We start from the raw sequence: 20148 nt of genomic DNA on the forward strand, positions 1-20148 counted from the left end.
GCCAGTGTTAAGGCTTGCAGCGAGACCTTTGCCAAGGGCCACGACGTTTGTGGCCGTGGCCGCTGGGCGCCTGGGCCGCAAAGTGTGCAAAGTGGCGGGGTGCGTCATGCCGGGGAGCTCGCGGATGGCACGCAGCGCCATGGCGAGCGCAATGTCAGGGCCAAGGTTCCAAGCTCTGCAGCTCCCTGATCTTGAACCGTGCCTTTTTGGGGACATCTATGCGTGGGCTAAGGAAAGCTAAGCACGACGAAGAGGCTGGGAGGATAGAGAGAGACTATCAAAATTCAAAATCGTAGATCTGCGGAGCTAGAGAAGAATAGAGTGGAGTGCGTCACTTCATATTATATTTATTAGAGGTGATTATTTAATATGAATTTTTCTAGGTGTGCATGCTTAAATGAATCAGCAGTGCTTCTTCTTTCTTAAAAAAAAATCAAAATCGTAGATCTGCGGAGCTAGGGAAGAATAGAGTGGAGTGCGGCACTTCATATTATATTTATTAGAGGTGATTAGTTAATATGAATTTTTCTATGTACGCATGCTTAAAGGAATCAGCAGTGCTTCTGCTTTCTTTTTTATTAAAAAAGAATTAACTAAATCTGATGGTAAAGTCATAAAATCGGCCAGCAGAATCGAGGTTTTGACAACTACGAGGTACGTGCAACTAGCTACTTGTTCACACAAGATTTCTTGTTTCTTCTCAAAAGACAATGTTACTTATCGTTACTGAATTGGGACAACATGAATTTGGATTGGGTGAGAACATCTTTTAGCTGGACCTAAATTCAACTTGATTTTTCAAATTTGAAGTTCCCTAGTTGGTTTGCATTTCAGTCGCCACCCACGCGTCCACCACGCCAACGTACTGCAAGCGCCTTCTCCAGTTCTGCAAGTCTGCGATGCGTCGTCCCCCATTTGGCCGCGCGAGCAATAGATCCGGCCGATAAACTGGGGGTCTATTTCTTGCGCATTCGAGTGGGAGTCGTCGCGTCGCACAGACCTCTTCTCGGCACCTCCATCTCTCACGCCTCCTCCGCCCACCTCCGTCTTCGCCGCCGACTTTACCTCCGCTTCGGCCGCCGCCTCCGTCTTCGTTGGCCTCCTCCGCCGCCAGAATCACCTCCGCCTCGGCCTTCCTCCTCTGCCGCCTCCTCTTCGCCTCCGCCGCCTCTGCCTCCGTCGGAGCTCCTCTGCCGCCGGATTTTGCTGCCACCGAATCTTCTGCGACATGCATGATTCTAGTCGCACGCGCGATAAATAGACTCCCCCAGTAAACTACGCGCCTTGCAGTGGCAAAGCGCCGGTCAGCCAATCAATCTCTCAGCCGTTGATTGTCCCGCGCCGGATTCACACCACGCTCAATTGCTCAGTCCCGGCCCACCTGAATCTGGGCTGTGGGCCTGCGGACTCGTCATCGCTGTTGTCACGCCCCGGATTCCTCCAAGGCTCCAAAAGTCCAAACGATCCCCAAATCCCCAAATCAACGCCACGAACCCTTCTCCTCGCCGTCGACCTCGCCGCGCCTCCGCCGCGGCTCCCCTCCCCGATCCCGCGACCGCACTGAGCCCGACCGGGCCCCATCTCGCGCCGGGCGAAGAAGATGCACCTGTGGCCGTCGCTCCGGATCCGGGACTCGTTCAAGCACGGCTACCTGCAGAAGCTGGAGCTCAACCTCAGCCACATGAAGCGCGCGCAACGGCAGGGGCAGGGGCAGCAGGGTGGGGACCAGGAAGACCAGGCCAGCGACGGGAAGGCGCCTCTGCTCCAGGACCGCTCGCCGTCGGGGTCCGTTCTGGCCGGCGCGTTCGAGCTCGCCTGGGACGCCGTCTTGCTCTTCACTTGCTGCTGCTGCTGCTTCTGCTGTGGAGGTACGGGACACGGGCGTCCATGCTCTCTCGATTAAGGCCACTATTTTATATCCTGTTTCGCTTACCGTTTCTTATTTATTGTCAATGGCGCTAGCCATTTCTCCTGGAATCAGTTAGGTTTACATCTGGCGTTTAATTACACCTGCAAAATAAAACATTGATTTAATCTCCTCAAGAAATTGTCTGCCAGATACAAGCCTTCTTTTCTCTAGTACTAAAAGATCTGTAGTTTAGAAAAATATACCATTAAAAGATCTATGTTAAGATATTTACCATGGAAAGTCATCTTTCCATGGTATATTTCCACGGTGAAGTCATCTTTCCATGGTAAATATCTTAGCAGAGATCTTTTAATGGTATATTTCTAAACTACAGATCTTTCGGTGCTACCAATCCAATTTTCCCCTAGTATAAATGACAGACAATTCGCATCGAAGTCATGGTTCTTCTAGTATTCCTCGAAAATAAATGTCCAATTATTTTTACAGTTGTTCTTCCCCCAAATTATAAATTTAGCATCCCAATTTAATAATCCTTACTTCATATGCAAGTGCAACTTCAATGACCTGGATTTATAATTTATATCAGCTCATGTTATTTAGTAGCCCTAGCAGGAACTTCAGAATGACGATAGGGTTGGTATTCTTAGGACTATATTATTGAAACAAATGTTTTAACAAAAAAAGAAAATGAAGAGAAGAGGAGAGGGGATGTGAGAGAAGTTGGGGGAAATGGGTTTGAATAATTGATTGCTCCTGAAAAAGTGGGCACTAGGGATTTCTGACTTAGTGTAGTTGATGAACATGTAGAAATTGGGGGTCATTGATTTGCTTTGGGTGGCCTGCGTTGCAGTTCATGCGTCAGTTACAGGCTCATATACAGGTTTCAGTAGATGATTCAATGTCTCATAGCCATTAGCTGCCAATGCATCAATAAGCTAAATTTTTGAGACTCTTAACTTAATTGGTAGTGATGTTGCTTCTGTTAGCTGATAGATTATTCTCAGTTTCTCACGTGTATTCATTTGTTCAAATCACTAAAGTTCTTGCAATTATTTGCTAACAGCTGGGACTCCTGAATCCTTGTGGAACCAATTCACAGTAGAGAAGTAGCACAGTAATTTTGAACAACATGACTTATCAGATTTAGGTGACACAAAGGGTTGCGATTTGAAACTCATGAGTTAGTTTCCATTTTTGATGGCCCACCGGTGATGTTGTTACCCTATTTCCAGGACATCAGCAAACTTATTATGAATCTCTAATGGAAAATTTTGGAAAGTCACTCTAACGCATTGGCCATTTCAAACTTTCCATCTCCCTAGGGGAAAGTCCCTTCAAAATACAACTAAATTAACGAAAGAATCAGCTCTACTGAACATAGTATATCAAGAATTCACTTAGGTTTCTTAAACCCAGGCCAGCAATGAAGTATCAAGTCTTTTCATTGTGCTGCCTGTAGAAATTGTATCTCATCAAGTCATTGACATGGATTCAGCGCTAAGGATCCTAACAGTACATACATAACCTTAAATTAGTATTTCATGATTTGTATTTTTTTCACACAATTAGATAGGAGCAATAGACACACTCCTTGTTTCTTCCTTGAGACTCACTGTTTGTCTTTGTCGTTCAAGTAATAATAAGATTTTACAAACTATATGTTGTGCCATGTCACCATGTTCTTTCTCTTTGATCCCCATGCCAATATCATCTTTGGCTGGTTGTCTGTTACTAACTTCGTCTTTAATTGATTGATGTACCAGCTTGTAGCGATGAGGAGGATTACCCAACTGCTCGCTGAGAAGCGCCTTCAGTAGCCTGATAATTCAACACAACAGGGAAAAAACCAGATAATTTAGGGAACTGTAGTGAATTGTAGCCAAATATTTTCTGGCTGATGTGTACATATGGTTTCCTGTTGCTCCTTGATGCGGCCAATAGTTGTCGCTGAAAAATCGGAGGAAAAATACCCTTCGATTTCTTTATCTAGTAGAACCCGTTCTGTAGGCTTGTTCGCCATGTAATCAGTTGTATCTGTGTTCAGTATGTTTGCAATTGCTGTTCTTAGCTTTATCTGTGGGTGATTGCCTTCACCTTCACCCTCCTGATTTGCGCGAGGACATTTTTGCATCCCCTTATCTTTATCTTTTTCTACTACCTGATAGTTTGTTAGCTAACTAGTGTTGCTTTAGCCGTGGTTTCTGGTTTCAATGGCTGTGTTCGTTTGGCTGTGGCTGATGGCTGGTGCTGATTTGTTATGAGAGAACAGTACTGGTAGCTGGTGGCTGGTGTTGATTTAGTATGAGAGAACAATACTGCTGGCTGGTTGGCTGACAAGCCAAGCGAACACAGTGAATGGTTTGTGCCAGAAGCCCAGAGCTGAGGTCAGCCAGGAGGAGCCACGGATGCTCCGTTGACCCTTCCTCGATCGGAGGTAAAAGAAGCTGCGTGCCCGCATCCATGGCGGCTAATATTTGGCGCAGTGGAGCGCGTCTCACGCCGTTTGCTGGTGCTCCGTTCTGCGCGGCCAGGCCACAGCGAACACATGTCCGCGAGCGAAGCAAACATCTCTGGAAGGCCAGCAGCACGCGCGTGTTCTCTCCACGAACACAACATGGCGACGTCGTGTCCGCAGAATTCCAACCGTTTCCGGGCACGCGTGCAAGAGTTCTCGTCTCGCCATCCGTTACCGAGCACGCAGCTTCCTCGCGGGAATAGGCAGATGCTTTTGCCTGGGCCCTGGGGATCGGGGCTGGCAGATGGCAGCCATGCTCATGCACATTCCTGAGCATTGGTCCCTCGCAGACAAAGCAGCGAACACCTGAAGCGCAGCCACCGTCAACATGCCAACTGGCTCACGAGGTAGCAGACAAGCGGAAACGATAGCATCGGGGTCGGTCGTGTGTACCTTGCAGAGTAGCCCGTGCGGACGCGCTGGCCATGGAGGTGAGAGCGTGGCGAAGACGAAGGCGAACGTGGCCCCAGCGTATGCAACGCAGCTCGTCGAAGCTGAACGGAGACGACGCCTCTGTATCCCGGCTCGTGGCTGGATGCGCGCACGAACTAATCCTCCACGTCGAGGCCGACCCTCTAGAAGAGCCGGGTCAGCCGTCAGCGATGTCGACGATGCCAGGACGTTTCGCGCCCGGCGAGCAGGAAGCTCGTGGTGAGTACGCCCCCGGCAACCCCGGAGGCTCTCGTCACTTGCGGTCGGTGCGAAGCGCGATAGTACATCAGGACATGGGAAGTCGTCCCAGACTGGCAGGCCGGCGCGGCGGCGAGCCACGGCGTGCAGCGAAAGTGGCGTCGCGGGCTCGCGGCCATGACCGGGGGTGGACGGTAACCGAAACGGCGACCGGGGGTGGACGGTAGTTGAGATACCGTCCACCTCTGGGTCCCTGCCAGCCGTTGGATCGTGCACGTTCGCTCCAGATCGGGCGAGATACGCGTACGTAGGGATTTGGGTCGTCGTCCTCAGTCGTCTGGCAGCGCAACGGAACTGGATGGCGCAGGCCGGACAGCGCGGCGGCGTTGCTCGGTGGCGAGTGTCCACCGGTCGACGGCGTGTGCCCACTGGTCGACGGCGCGAGAGACCTCTCCCGATTACCTCTGGGCAAAGCGTCCGTGGGCCCGGGCAGGGGATGACCGGCCGGCCGGCTTGGGCACTCGGCAGACCCCAGATGCGCGCGGTCGCCGGCTCGAACCACATCGCCGCCTCGCCGCCGCCCAGCTGCCTCCTGCTCCAATTTTGCAATGCAGGGCCCTAATGGCCGATGGATACAGAGCGTGACAGGCTTGAGTGTTTCACTGTTTTGCATGTCCGTTCTAGTTCAGAGTTCAAATTGGCTATGCATTCCAGCCAATACACTCCATTTTCATTAGAAATTTATTGGTGAATTCAGAGTTTAGGGATTTTATTATCCCTAGAGCACATTGGAGAGTAGCTTCTGCCGAAAAGGAGAGACAGGATATGAATACGTAACTCGTGCTTGAACTTCTTGTAGAAGCCTTGCATACAGAAGAGGATGTCGTCGGTGGGGGACGCGGTGCCGCTGGCACGGAAGTGCGACGATCGACCGCGGACAGGGCATCCATCTTGGATCTTTCTTTTGTGCTCACCGTTCCACCACCTGCCGGTGGTCAGCACTCCGGCTGCCTGCACTGCAAGAACTAATCCTCCACGTCGAGGACGGTGGAGACCCGCCAGAAGAACCGGTCAGCGTCGACGACGTCGTGTCGAGCCGTCGAGTACGAAGCTCGCGGTGACCACGCCCCCAGGAGGCTCTCGTCGCTCGCGGTCGCGGCGAAGAGCGAACAGGACACAGGAATCCGTCCCAGATTGGCTAACCAGCGCAGCGGCGCTCCGGCGAGCCACGGCATGCAGCAGAGCGCGGCGTCGCGGCCACGACCAGGGGTGGAAGGTAAACGAAACGGCATCCGGGGGTGGACGGTATTTCAAATACCGTCCACCCTTGGGTCCGAGTCAGCCGTTGGATTGAGCGCGTGCGGTCCAGATGGGGGGCAAGGTTCGCACGCCCATGGAATCGGTCGTCGTCCTCGGTCATTCGGCAGGCGCGGGAGCTGGGAGGTGCCACGCGGGTAAGGCCGAACGGCGCGGCGGCGGTGCTCAGGCTCGATGGCAAATGTCCGCCAATCGACGACGACCTCGATGGCGGCGCAGCGGTGGTACTCGGGCTTGAGCCTGTCGTCTGACGGAACGGGTTGAGGTCATGCCGCCGCAGCCGATGGCGAAGAGACGGCGTCGGTCTTCCCAAGCAACGATCTCGACGCAACGCCGCTGCACCGAGACGGCGCGAGCGGCGGCGTCTTGAGGTCGGCTGCCCCGCGCCTCCGAGGTCTGGGCGGCGTTTTCTGGCTGCCCGCTGAAGCTCCGCCATGCCCATGCGGCTCTTCCTTCTCGCACGCTTGTGTCCGGACGATTGGTGGAGGCAGCAGCGCGGTGGACGTGCATCCGGGGGCGGCCGGACCTCCGCCGCGACGGCGCGAGCGGCCGCGTCCACATCTAGGCGGACCACGGGACGGCGTCCGAATTCCTGGTGAAGCAGCGTGTACGGACTCACAGTCCGGTCCATTTTATGAAGCTTGTAGCCACACACTCCAACGTGCACGCCGCAGACTTGGTCACCGCGCCGCGCCGGCGCGCCGCGCTCCAAATGCCGACCGGGGGTGGACGGTATTTGAGATACCGTCCACCCCTGGGTCTCCGACAGCCGTCGGATCGGCCACTTGCGGTCCAGATCGTGCGAGACTCGCACGGGCCGGGACTCGGTCATCATCCTCAGATGTCGTCTCGCAGCGCGCGGGGAGCCAACAATGGCGGCTCCGTTCCTCGATCGGAGAAGGTGAGAAGCTGCGTGCGGAGCGCGTCTCGCGCCGTTTGCTGGTGCTCCGTTCCGCGCGGCCAGGCCACCGCGAACACATGTCCGCTCGCGAAGCAAACATCTCGGTCTCGGAAGACCAGCAGCATGCGCGCGTCCTCTCCACGAAGCCACGAACACAACATGGCGGCGTCGTGTCGTGCCCGCAGAATTCCGAGCGTTCCCGAGCGCGCGCGCAAGAGTCTCGCCATCCATCGCCGAGCACGCAGCTTCGTCGCTGGACTAGGCGGTCCGGGCTCTGCGTCAGTGGCGCGCGATGGACGCCTTCTTCAGCGGCCTCGACTCCCGGCTGCGGGTGTCGGTGAAGGCGGTGGACTCCATCATGGTGGGGCTAGTGAACGCCGCCATGGAGGACGCCTACAGGAAGAGCCTCTGGAAGGATGGCGACCTGGACCGCCTCTTCCACAAGCTCCGCTTCGCCTTCGCCGAGCTCGCCATCATGCAGCTCGAGTGGTGCCTCCGCTTCGTGCGCGGCGAGATGGAGGACGACGACGGCCAGGAGCAGCTGCTCGACGACCTCCTCGAGACGCGGGACCAGATCCAGGCGCGCCTCGACGAGGCCGAGCTCGCCGTCGCCGAGGCGGACCGAGACTACATGCGCCGGAAGCGCGCGGAACTCGCCCCGGCGCGCGGCCGCGAGACGCCGCCTGCGGCCGGGCGCCAGGGCGCTGAGGAGGAGTGCGGCCGTGCGTTCGGCGAGCTTAGGGTGTCGGTGATCCGGAAGATGTCGAGGATGAGGGCCAGGCTGGAGGACGCGAGCTCCACGCTGGCGGCGCTCATGGAGAAGGTGAGCGGCGAGGCGTCGCCCATGGCGAGGCTGCAGGAGGCCGGCCACGAGGGCGAAGGGGTCAAGGGGCTCTCGGGATTCTACGGCATGGCGCAGCTGCTCATGGAGTTTCAGGAAATGGTCCTGGACGCCGGCGTCGTCAGAGACAGCGTCGCGTCTTCGTTCGACGCCATGGAGAGGTCGGTCTCCGCGCTGGGGGCGGCCATGGATGAGCAGCAGTGGCTTATGGATGCAGAGAGGGAGATGTACAGCGCCGTTTTGGAGGGTTTTGTCAGGGAGATCAACGTGGGATCCGATCGCACGTCTTCTCCAGGTGAAGGATCTCGTCCACCTACGTTGCATCATGACAGTGACGCTACTGAGAATAGCCTGGAAGAATTCCAATCTTCAGAGGATGAAACTAGGCAGCTGCAGTCAGGAGGGCATATGGTAGCAGAAAGTCAGATAGCAGACAGTGCTATCAATTAGGAGAGCATTGTATCCACCGTGAGGAAGCTGAAAGGCTAACAGGAGTAAAGATTGATTCAGATGTCAGATCTGATCTACAATGTGTGTTATATACAGCAGTATTCAGAGACTTGGTGAGGAAATTGGCTGTTCAGGCATATGATTTACAGAAACTAAAAGAAGAGAAGGATGAAATGGACATCGCAAGTAAACTGCAGTGCGAGATATATGGCTCTATATTCAAAGACTCGCTGAAGAAACTGGATGTTCTTGCTGATGTGCAGAAGGTAACTGAAGTAAGAGACGAGGTGGACATGAGAAGTGAACTGCAGAATGAAACTAGTCACAGACTTGCTGAAGGAACTGGCTGTTGATTCTGCTGATCATTTTATCAAGACCTTAATCAAAGATGAAGTGCATGCGGTTTTTCTTGCCAAGACTTTAAATGCTTGGAAGAGCGCAACTGAAATGGTTCATAGTGAGAGACACATCAAAGAAGAGATGATGCAAAACAATGTAACCACTGAAGATGAAGGCCCAGATTCCGATCAACATGGAGTACCTGTGAAGCAAGAGATTTTAAGTTTCGGTGCAAACCACGACAGGCGAAATTCAAAAGGGGGTGATCAGCAGGCTGAAATGTCAACAGTCAGAGATGATGTCTCTTATTCAGTTAAGAACAATGTTAAGGACGGATTGGAATACCAAAGGAAGGCACAAAGAGGGGAGATAGATATAGGTTTCAGCATGACCCCTGAAAGCACAATCAAGGAAATGCTCATTCGATCAACAAAATTTCAGGCAATGTCCATGGATTTTGAAGCTGTTACCTGTGGAAAATTAGAAACAGCTGTTCTAAGGTTTGTGAGTCTCCATTCCCTTATTTTCATGGCATGGGGCAATCGGAGAATGATATCTGATCCTTGTCCAGATTGAGAGACTTGGATAAACAATTGGCGAATCTGGTTGAACAAGTGAGTTCTCTTAAAAAAAGTGAACTCATTTACCGGACGCCTTTCACCAGGAGATGTTGCGACCTCCAAACAGCAGAAGCAGAGGTTAGAAATTATAAGAAAACATCTTGCTGCCGATTGCTCCATGGCCAAAGATACTTAAATTTGCCTGCCACGAACCTTAGGTGGATCTTCTTGGCGATGAGGTGGATCTACTTCTGGGACTTCTCAGCAAGACATACAAAGTTCTGGATCACTACTCGCCAGTTCTTCAACACTATCATTGGGTAATTTTCTAGTTTCACCAAGTTGAATACCATGTCCATGTAAATTTAACAGGTGCAGTGTTATGTCATCGTGAAACAAATTTTTGTTGAAGCTAATGTAGTTACTGAATCTGCCATTTTTCTTACGTTCCCTGCCTGGCAGCTTGATAGCTAAGTTTTAGGGGGTGTTTGGATACAAATACTAATACTCTAAATGCTAAACTTTAGCACTAGCCCATCTAAACAAGAGTGCCAATAGGCTGAGCTAAACATTTGCCAAGACTTAAATATTTTAGAAGAGATACTTAAATATACGAGTGCTAATAGGTGCTAAAGTTTAGCACTTAATTTAACACATCCAGATAGGCCATAAATACATTTCCATTGATGTATAAATATTTTTTCTCGTTTCATTCATTTTTGTTCGCCAGAAGTGAGCCTGAATTGTCCATTGGTTTGGTGTTTCAGATCAGGGAGACGCTGAGCATGCTTGGGAAGGAGCTTGCCCTAAGGCATCAGATTCGTTAATATAAATAAATAAATAAATAAATAAATAAATAAATAAATAAATAGCATTCGGTGCATGTTGCCACTTATTTTCCACGTCTAAAACTGAACAGAGTCAATATTTTTCCCTTTATAAATATGAAAGAAAAATGTTTAGAAGTAGTACAGTACAAGAGGTATCATTTCGCAAAAAAAAAGAAAGAAAGGGAAGAGAGGGTATAAAAAACTAAATTATGCCATTTTCAAGGTAGCATTTGCAAACTTCCAGCTTGGATACACGTACTGATACTTCTAGAACCTTCCAGCCGTTACGGCTGCCGGCACCGCAGAAAACGGCGCGGATTCTTACCGCCCCTCGTCTCCGCCGCCATCGTAGCTTCTCAGTTCCGTCTCCAAGGGTCGCCATGGAGCTTGATCTCCCGCCACAACAGGTCCCGCAGCTCACAGACCTCGCCGCCGCCATCCACCGCGCAGCGGCTGCCGCTACCGCGCTCTCCACGCCCTCTCCGTCCTCCCACGCCGCCGCCGCGGTGGCCTCCCTCCGCGACGCCTGCCCGGAGTCCCCGGCCGGCCGCGAGAGCGGTGCCGGTGCGAAACCATGGCGGGTCCTCTCCTGCTGCTCGTCTTCCTGTTTCTCTCTCACGCCTCGGCGGCGGAGTACGGGGAGGAGCTGCCGCGGCGCGCGTGGGGGGAGCGGGAGTGGATGGTGGGCGCGCGCCGCCGCATCCACGCACACCCGGAGCTCGCGTTCCGGGAGCACCGCACCAGCGCCCTCGTCCGCGAGGAGCTCGAGCGCCTCGGGATCCGCAACCGCGCCGTCGCAGGGACGGACGTCGTCGCTGATGTTGGCTCGGGCGCGCCCCCTTTCGTCGCGCTCCGCGCCGACATGGACGCGCTCCCGCTCCAGGTCCTTTGTCCTGTACCCTCTCTCCCCTCTCTGATACCAACTGGGGTAATAGCAGCTCATCCAGGACCTACGCAAGCCGCTGTGTGTTTCTTTCAAGCCAAAATAGAAGGTAAAACTGGGATGGCTGATACCCCACACTTAAATGTGGACCCTATCGTTGCTGCATCATTCACCATCCTGTCCCTACAGCAGCTCATTTCCAGAGAAGATGATCCACTTCACAGCCAAGTATGATACTTTTCTTGGTAATGCTATTTTGCTATCTGATTTTTTAGAGCACTATAGAGAGGTGTTACAAATAAACCTAGATCAGAATGGACAGAACAATATTTCTTCTTACACAGTTAAACTAGGTGTTGGTTACTTCCTCAAAAAATAAATAAATAAACTGGTGCTTGGTTACACCTTGAAAAATCTAGGGTGAAGATGTCGTCCTGGCCCTGGTTTTGTCTTAAGAGAGGGGAATATCGAACCCTCTAGGCAGGTACTCACATGACCTGCGAGCGCTCGGGTTCGAACCCGGGTGGGTGTCCTTTCAACTGGAGGCTAATGGTAATACCTTTAGAGAAGACTAATAGTGCTCCCTATTGCTAAAGATGGAGAATCATATAATGCAGACTAATTGTAATAACATTGACTTGCTAGTTGTTAGTTCACCCTTTTTAAGACATAAGTATCAATGGATCGTTCTCAGCAACTACCACCTAGCACTTAACACTGCATTTCAGACATAAGGATCATTCTCAGCAAGTACCACCTAACCTAGAACTGAACATGGACCACTTAGTACTGATCACTTGATCCTGCATTTGTTCGAATGTGGATTTTGGGCACTCGCGGTGCACCAATATTGCTGATTTCACGCAGAGTACCTTAAGGGAATATGGAACCTCTTTTTGTTGACTATACAGAATTACATTAAAAAAAACCTCAATTACGGTCATGCTACTCATGTTTACACTTGAACTCACTCTAGTTGAGAGGATGTTTTTTTCCTTAATTACCAGTGGACCCCATAGTAGGTTTAACAGTGTGATCAACCTGAAGGGAATATCGATATTTGTATGTCAAGAATGCAATTGGCCAAAATCTTCTTGTAACATAAACCTGAAAGGTATATGTATATTTATTCTGCTCAGGTGGTGTCGGTTACTTATGTCAAAGCTGGAAATGCCCTTGATGCCACCCCTGGAATTGTTGAGTTTGGAGGTACTTTGAGGAGCACACTACTGAAGGCCTCTACCGTCTGCAGAAAAGAGTTAAAGAGGTTAGTAAGATCATGCATCATGCACGACTTAATTTATTAGAATTATTTTATCGTAATATAGCTGTCTTCTGAATGCACTAGGACCTCCAGAGCACTGACTGCCCTGATGCATTTTCCTTGGATAATTGCTTTCAATCTACATATATGATGAATGGTATTAATATTATAGACTTGTAACTGGCCCATACACATGCATGAACGTGGCAAGTCATGTTTCTTTATCTGAGTGGTACATGGCAATGTTGCTTGTCTTGACAAATTAAAGCTGCATTAGTGTTTCCCTCTCAAAAATAAGCGCCACCGTGTACCTAATTCTCAGAATACCAGGTGCTTCTGATAAACAATTCTGCATAGTGGGATTCCCATATACAGAAGGAAATGGAAATTCACCCCTTTTCAGGTGGTAGAAGGGCAGGCTGTGGTGCATAGATGCAAGGGAGCTGTCGAGATGGAGATTGACGGCTACCCGATGCACCCTGCTGTCGTGAACGACGAGAAGCTGCATCGCCACGTGGAGGGCGTCGGCAGGCGCCTGCTTGGCCTGGACAAGGTGAGGCTTGGGGAGAAGATCATGGCGGGCGAAGACTTCGCGTTCTACCAGCAGCTGGCTCCCGGGGTTATGTTCGGCATCGGCATTAGAAGCGAGGAAGTTGGCTCCGTCCACCCGGCTCACAACCCGCATTTCTTCGTGGACGAGGATGTCGTGCCCGTCGGGGCTGCACTGCACACGGCGCTTGCAGAACGGTATCTCGCCGAGGGCTCCGCCGTCAACCAAGGAGACCTGCATAACCCCTGGCTGATCCTGAGGTGAGTAAATGGTTTGGCGAGTATAAAAACGCACTGTAAATTGAACTGTCGAACATGTTATTCAGAAAACTGAAACAGAGTTGAGTTGGAGTTCAGTTCAGAAAACTGAAACATGCCATCGAGTTTGATCTTCCTGCGATTGTTTATTTGCACTCGTGCCGTCGGTGATCACCGGCGGCCAAGCGGCATTACACCCACGGCCCCATTGGTAGCTAGCGTTGCTGACCCGCTGCCCGGTGGCTCGTCGCGCCCAAACGCGGCTGATCACGTGCGCCGTCGGCCATCCCGCTGCCAGGTCGGTGCACTGCACCCTGCCCAGCATCGATCAACGCATGCTTCACCGCCGGCCGCGCTCGATAGTCGATCTCACGCTACGTTCCGAAGACATACCCCTGCAGCAACGCCTCAAGAAGGGTGCACGACAGGATTCTTTTTTTCGCACCGGGCGTCGGGGTGCAGGTGTGACGACGGCCGGTGGGATCCAAAGCCCAAACCTCGCACCGTCCATGTTGCATTAGAAAAACCCTACCGGATCAGAATTCCATGCGCTGCTGCTGCTCCGGTCCTGGACGAATTTAAAACAAAATCGGCGGATTTGAATCCTTTCTCAAGGGCACGAAATTAAACGGACCTGGATTGTGAGCGGACCGGGCCGGGCTGGGCCGCCCGGCGTTCTGAATGCCCCCCTATATGAACCCCGCTGCCGTCCCGTTCGGCACCGTGAATCCTATGTATCTTTCGGAAGATTTTTTCTTCCTCATCTTCCACTGTTTAAGATTCGTGCAAACAATCATAACCCTTGGATCCATCTCAAACCCTAACTCCTCTCTCTCCTAACCTTCTCTCTCCCCCACCCGCCGCCATCTGCTCGTGCTGCACTGCGCCCGCCCGTGCCTCGCGTCGCGCCCTCTCCTCACGCCGCCCGCACCCCGTGCGCCACCGCCGCTCGCGCCCCAGCGCGCTGCCCTGCCGCCGCGCGCCGCCGCCGCCGGCGCCCCCGGGAGCTGTCCCGCCGCCGCACGCTGCGCGCTGCCCGCTGTCCCGCAGCTGCGCACTGCCCTGCTCCGCGCACCGCCCGCGCCGGCGCCGGAGAAGATGGCGCTCCGATCGCCGGAGAAGAGGTGCCTGTTCAACTTTCAATTTTAGTATTTTTCAACATTCCGTGACTCCAGTTTCAACATTCCGTATCTATAGTTTCAACAATTCGAAGTTAAATGTTGAACATGTTTATGAAAAATGTTGAGGTGATTTTGTTGAAATATTGAACTTATTTGCAACAACTAATTGAACTAAATGAGCTTTAAAGATGAAAGACTTATCTACCTTCCACAAAATGTATAGGAGCCCCCGTTCGGCACCGCGCAAACTGCAAGCCACCAGACACCAGTCCACTTGTAACAACGCCGTTCCGAGCCCGTGACCCGGTCTGAGAGTAGTAGAGCAGCAGGCAGCGAAATGGTGGCGTCGATGGCCTCCCGCCGCGCGGCCGCGCCCGTGCTCTTCTTCTTCCTGCTGCTCCTCGTCGCCTCAGGTGCGCGCACGCATGATTTCTCCTCGCTCGTCTCGTCTTCCTCACGCGCCCGCGCCCATTGTTAGTTTGCTTTTTTTTTTTTCTGATGGCACGAGACGGATGGACGCGTGGTGTGCAGAGATGGGGCCGGCGCGGGTGGCGGAGGCGCGGCACTGCGTGTCGCAGAGCCACAAGTTCGTGGGCGCCTGCATGAGGAAGAGCAACTGCCAGCACGTGTGCCAGACGGAGGGCTTCCCCTCCGGCGAGTGCAGGCACCACGGCGGCATCCTGCGCAAGTGCTTCTGCACCAAGTCCTGCTAGCCGGCGAGGCGAGGCGAGCAGGGTCCGATCCAGTAGCGTCCCGGAGTTATTAGCACGCACCCCGCGCCGCAACCATGCATGCTGGTGCATTTGATTTGCTGTAGCGTCCACTCAGTCGTCGTAATCACCCTTGCGTCTTTAATTAGTTTCCCGTGCTCTTATCGTGTACCGACTTAGTGTTTCTCATTTGTAGTAAGTTATTCGAAAATGCTAAACCGAGAGTGCTTGGCTAGCAGCTTCAACTGCTGGAATAATAATAATAAAAACTTTGGCTTTGTGGTGTCGAAGGAGCTGTATGATCATTACATGTTAATATCCTTGAATGCATCTTGGTTCTGTGGAGGAAGTATCTCGATCTACCCCGCTGATGGATTTGTTTACCATCAGTTTCCCGTAGATGTTGGCCGAGCATTCAACTTGTGGATGCTGAGGTCGGAATTATCCTTAATCTAAAATATCAGTTTCTGGTAGACGTAGAGTGGTGTACTATGTAATTTAGCACTTCTTTCATTCTTAACTACATGATGTTTATAACAAGCAAATTATTTCAATTTTATTTAAATAGTTTGTTTTAAATGTTATATAATTATGGAGGAGTTACCATAAAAGTTGATAAAAGAGAGATGTTTGACTGGCTCATCCTTTCAAAAGATATTTATTCACATGACTTGTGAACATCTGGCTTTCATTTAGGATAAAAAAGAAATAAGTTCTCTTAAGGAGGAAAAAACAACATGATACCAGCAGTGCCTTACTCAGCACATATGACTTACATGCATATACAACACACATAAAAAACAAACCTACCATGGGCCGATGGGCGGACCATAGTGGAGGCCGGAGGCGAAACTGGGCATCAGCCCCTTCTTCCTCCACGCGCTGCTTCACTGCAAGTCAACTTATTTTGTGCTTGTTTGCTGATGTTAACAAGCAGAAATTTACAGAAGTGAACTTATTTGGCCCCCGCTTGGTTTGGCTCCACGTTCACCTACTATATATGCTTCATCCCCATCCCCTTTCGTAATTGTTATCTACAGCAGTTTTATACTCCCTCCGTTTCAAATTATAAGTCATTCCAAGAATCTTGGAGAGTGCACGCGCAATCGTTGATGGTAACAAAAAGCAATGCTCGCAGGTCAAAATTCTCCTGTTTGTACTCGTCCCAAACACGTACACCTTCCTCCTTCTACAGCAGCAAAAGTTCATCAACCAACGGTCTTAGGTACACGTCAATATCATTGCCCGATTGTTTTGGGCCTTGGATAAGCACCGGCACCATCATGTACTTCCGCTTCATGCATAGCCAAGAAGGAAGATTGAACATACAGAGGGTCACATGCCATGTACTGTGACTGCTGCCCCACTCGCCGAATGGATTCATTCCGTCCGTACTTAAACCGAACCTTATGTTGCTTGGGTCGTTATCAAAATCTGGGAAATCTCTATCCACGTTTCTCCACTGGGACCCATCCGCATGGTGTCTCAGCATCTGATCTTGCTTACACTCTTCTTTGTGCCACCGCATCAATTTAGCATTGGATTTATTTCTGAAAAAGCGCTTCAAACGTGGTATTACTGGGAAATACCACATCACCTTAGCGGAAACTTTTTTCTTGACGGGCTCCCCGTCGACCTCACCAGGATCATTTTGCCTGATCTTGTACCGTTTTGCATCACAGACAGGACAAGCATCCAGTTTCTCATATTCTTCGCCTCGATAGAGAATACAATCGTTAGGACATGCGTGAATTTTCTGTACCTCCAATCCAAGAGAGCAAACAACCTTCTTTGCTTCGTATGTTGTAGAGGGCAGTTCATTTCCCTCTGGAAGCATGTTCTTTACGATTCCAAGTAGCTCATCAAATCCCTTATCGGTGACACCATTAGCTGCCTTCCACTGCAGCATTTCAAGTGTGGTACCCAACTTTTTAAGCCCCTGCTTGCAATCTGGATACAATAAGTTTTTGTGATCCTCCAACATCTTCTCAAACTTCTTTGACTCCTTTAAAGTTTCACAGTCTCTTTGTGAATCCACTAGAACCTGACCTAATTCATCAGGTGGTTGGTCTTCTGCTGCATTTTCTCCAGCCTCGTCCATTTCTTCAGCATCGTCCATGGGTTCATCTTCAAAGGCTCTCGCTTCATATAGATGAGCCCAGTCTGCAATATTATGATCATCATCTTCTTCACCATTTTGCATCACAACTCCAGGTTCACCGTGCTTGGTCCAAAGAGTATAGTTATTCATGAAACCCTTTTCATAAATGTGGGCGTGTAGAGTGCTCCTCTTAGAGTATTCCTTTTTATTTTGGCAAACGCGGCATGGACAACACATAAACCCTTTTGATGACTTGTGAGCCTCCGCCGCATCGAGAAAAGACTTTAGACCATTAATCCACGCCATGGTGCACCGGTCGCCGTACATCCATTGTCGGTCCATCGATCTACAATTTTGAATTAAGTAACAACATTATTTTACTTGTATTCATATCATTTAAATTGGCACATAACATAATGAAATACAAAAGCCATTTTTGCGAATTTAACATTGAAATACAAAATTAATAGAAGTCCAAATTAATAAATACATGTTGCAAAGGCTTTGTTTCAGGGTCACTTCCTCTAAAACCATCGAGGATTTCATTATTGGGACCAAGACCGTACTCCTTCATCGCGTCCTCATATATACCGCACCGCATCGTGGATATCGATTCTAGCCCCAAATATCAGAGTTTTCACCGAAGGATCAAGGTTAACGACATATTCATGATCCGAAACATACATTTTTTAAACTTCTCGATGGTTTCCATATGAGCCCCAATAAATACATCATTAGAGTGCCAAAATAATGCAACTAAATGCATAACAAATACCAAACGATGCATTCCACAACACATACATAGATTTCACAACACATACACAGTTTATTCCATGACACATACATTCCACAACGATCACCCCCACTGGTGCCACTCCCTCCAGCTGCTGAAGCCATATTTTACTGGAAAACACTATTATTTTTTACAACATTATAAATTCTTACAATTACAATAAAATCTGAATAAATTAATTAAAATAAATCACATTAATTTGCAAATTGATTGAAAAAACTCTTACAATTACAATGTAAATATGTACATCATTACATCCTCATATTCGAATTGCACAGGCACTTACAATGAAGTCTGAAATGTAATGAAATTAGAGTTGCTATTGAGGTATTAATCATCATTGTGTGCCGTGCTATGTCACAGCTCTCTTTAAGCCTTTATTCTTCGTCGGTCTTGACCTCACCCTATCTACATAATGAAGGGTCTAGAAAGAGCTATGACAGAGCAGGCACAATGTGACTAATGCCCCAATAGCAACACTACTTCGTTTACATTTCACACTTGCTGGTAAGTGTCTTTGAACTACAATGCAAAATCACATTAATTCTCAATCAAAAAAACCTGAATAAATTAATTGAGAGAAATCTCTAATTAATTGAAATAAATCTCTATAACTCCTAATTATTTTGGCACCCTTCAGTTCCCGGAGAACACTCTTTTCAATATCCAGAAACCATCTAGAAGAAAAAAAACTTTATTTCGGAAAATGTATATGTCGGTAACCTCGACCCTGCGGTGATGAACAATGCCTTTCGGGGGGACACGGTGCGGAACAAGGATGTCACCAATCGGCCAGTCGCAGCACCAATATTTCCGGTTAATATGAACACAGCACTTGGCACAGGCAGCGTGCTCGTTGATATGCTCTCAGTGCAACAACGGCCACGCTGACTGCGTCAAATGCTGTCTTCGTATCAATCGGAAGTGCTGGTTATGCGACCAGCCGATTCGCGACGTCCATATAGCGCATAGTGTTTCCCCGAAAGGTAGTGTCGTCACTATTGGATGGAGATTATCGACGTATACTTGTTTCGAAATAAAGATTTTTTAGCTTATAGATAGTGTCGGTACCCTATAATAGGGATACCCACTCTTACTGCGGCAAGGCAGGACCCGCGTAGTTATCCGTAACTGCGCGCAAAGGACGGAGTAGCCAGGTCCCACGGGTCAGGCTCTTTCATCACCAGGACAATGGCCCCGGACCCGTTCCCCGCCTGGGGACGGGTCCGGAGACGCCACGTGTCCCTAATGAAGGAAAGCTCCGAGCTGACAGCCGAGGCCTCGGACCCCCCATAGGGGTCCGGGACCTCCTGCGTCCATCCGGACCTCCCTTACCGTGTGGGGGTCCGGAGCTGCCATGTGTCCTGGAGGCACGGGCGCGGACTCGTGCGTGAATCTTCCGCTGGAAGACTCGCCCACCCACCGCATTTAATGCGGATGGTTGAGGCGTGCTCTGTCGCCGCGGCACGCGGGACAGCCTTTGTCAGGCCTCACTGTGCACCGCGTATTACCAAGGTACACAGTGCAGCCGCCTGTGCCGCACCCGCGCGGAGCCCGTCTGCCGCATTAATTGGATACGACGGCACGACACTTTTCCATCATGCCGCCTACGCCGCAAGCTACGCAGCCTGATCAGCTACGTGGCAGGCAACGCCGCTAGCTTTGCCTGGCGCCATTCCGACAAGACAGCGCCTGGACACGCTGAATGGGGAACTCCAGGAGCACACAATGGAATCCAAGAGAGAGATCTCCTTCTCCTGCAATGCCATAATTATGAGCAGTACGTTATCTTGTACTACATCGTTGGGCCCACCTGTCGGGGTCCCAACAGCCATGTACGCGTCCCCTTGAGATATAAAAGGGAGACGCTCGCTGTACACAACAGGCTCTCGGGAGACACACAGACAAGCTCTCGCGGACTCTCTCGAGGCAAGGTAATACAACACACAGTGGACGTAGGGTATTACGCTCCGGCGGCCCGAACCACTCTAATCCTACTGTGTTCATCGTGTTCTTGAGCGAGGTCGAACTAGGACTAGCTAACCCCCGAGTACACACCCTCTGGGCTTAGGCGGGTGCTTTCCGCCACCCGGCTGTGGGTTAGCACACCACGACATTTGGCGCGCCAGGTAGGGGGCTTTAGCTGGTCGCAGTTCATCTCTTCCTCGTCTCCATGGTTCGTGTGGATGACGTGGAGATGACTGAGGGTGAGGCGT

The 20148-nt window shown here is 50.7% G+C and overlaps 2 protein-coding genes and 2 pseudogenes across 2 annotated transcripts; all 4 read left to right on the forward strand.

Annotated features, from left to right (window-relative positions):
* The first annotated feature begins 1469 nt into the window (after positions 1-1469).
* LOC120683547 lies at positions 1470-4000 on the forward strand. Its single transcript, XM_039965627.1, has 2 exons — positions 1470-1868; positions 3634-4000. Exons 1-2 carry the CDS (start codon positions 1601-1603, stop codon positions 3669-3671), a joined length of 306 nt encoding a protein of 101 aa, XP_039821561.1. The 5' UTR covers positions 1470-1600; the 3' UTR covers positions 3672-4000.
* Positions 4001-7116: 3116 nt separating this feature from the next.
* LOC120681218 lies at positions 7117-10250 on the forward strand (annotated as a pseudogene).
* Positions 10251-10784: 534 nt separating this feature from the next.
* On the forward strand, positions 10785-13342 carry LOC120681219 (annotated as a pseudogene).
* A 1211-nt stretch (positions 13343-14553) lies between these two features.
* LOC120682863 (defensin-like protein CAL1) lies at positions 14554-15099 on the forward strand. The gene is made up of 2 exons (XM_039964891.1): positions 14554-14741; positions 14860-15099. Exons 1-2 carry the CDS (start codon positions 14666-14668, stop codon positions 15039-15041), a joined length of 258 nt encoding a protein of 85 aa, XP_039820825.1. The 5' UTR covers positions 14554-14665; the 3' UTR covers positions 15042-15099.
* Positions 15100-20148: the final 5049 nt, after the last annotated feature.

Source organism: Panicum virgatum, chromosome 7N (assembly GCF_016808335.1).
Source record: "Panicum virgatum strain AP13 chromosome 7N, P.virgatum_v5, whole genome shotgun sequence".
NCBI lineage: Eukaryota > Viridiplantae > Streptophyta > Magnoliopsida > Poales > Poaceae > Panicum > Panicum virgatum.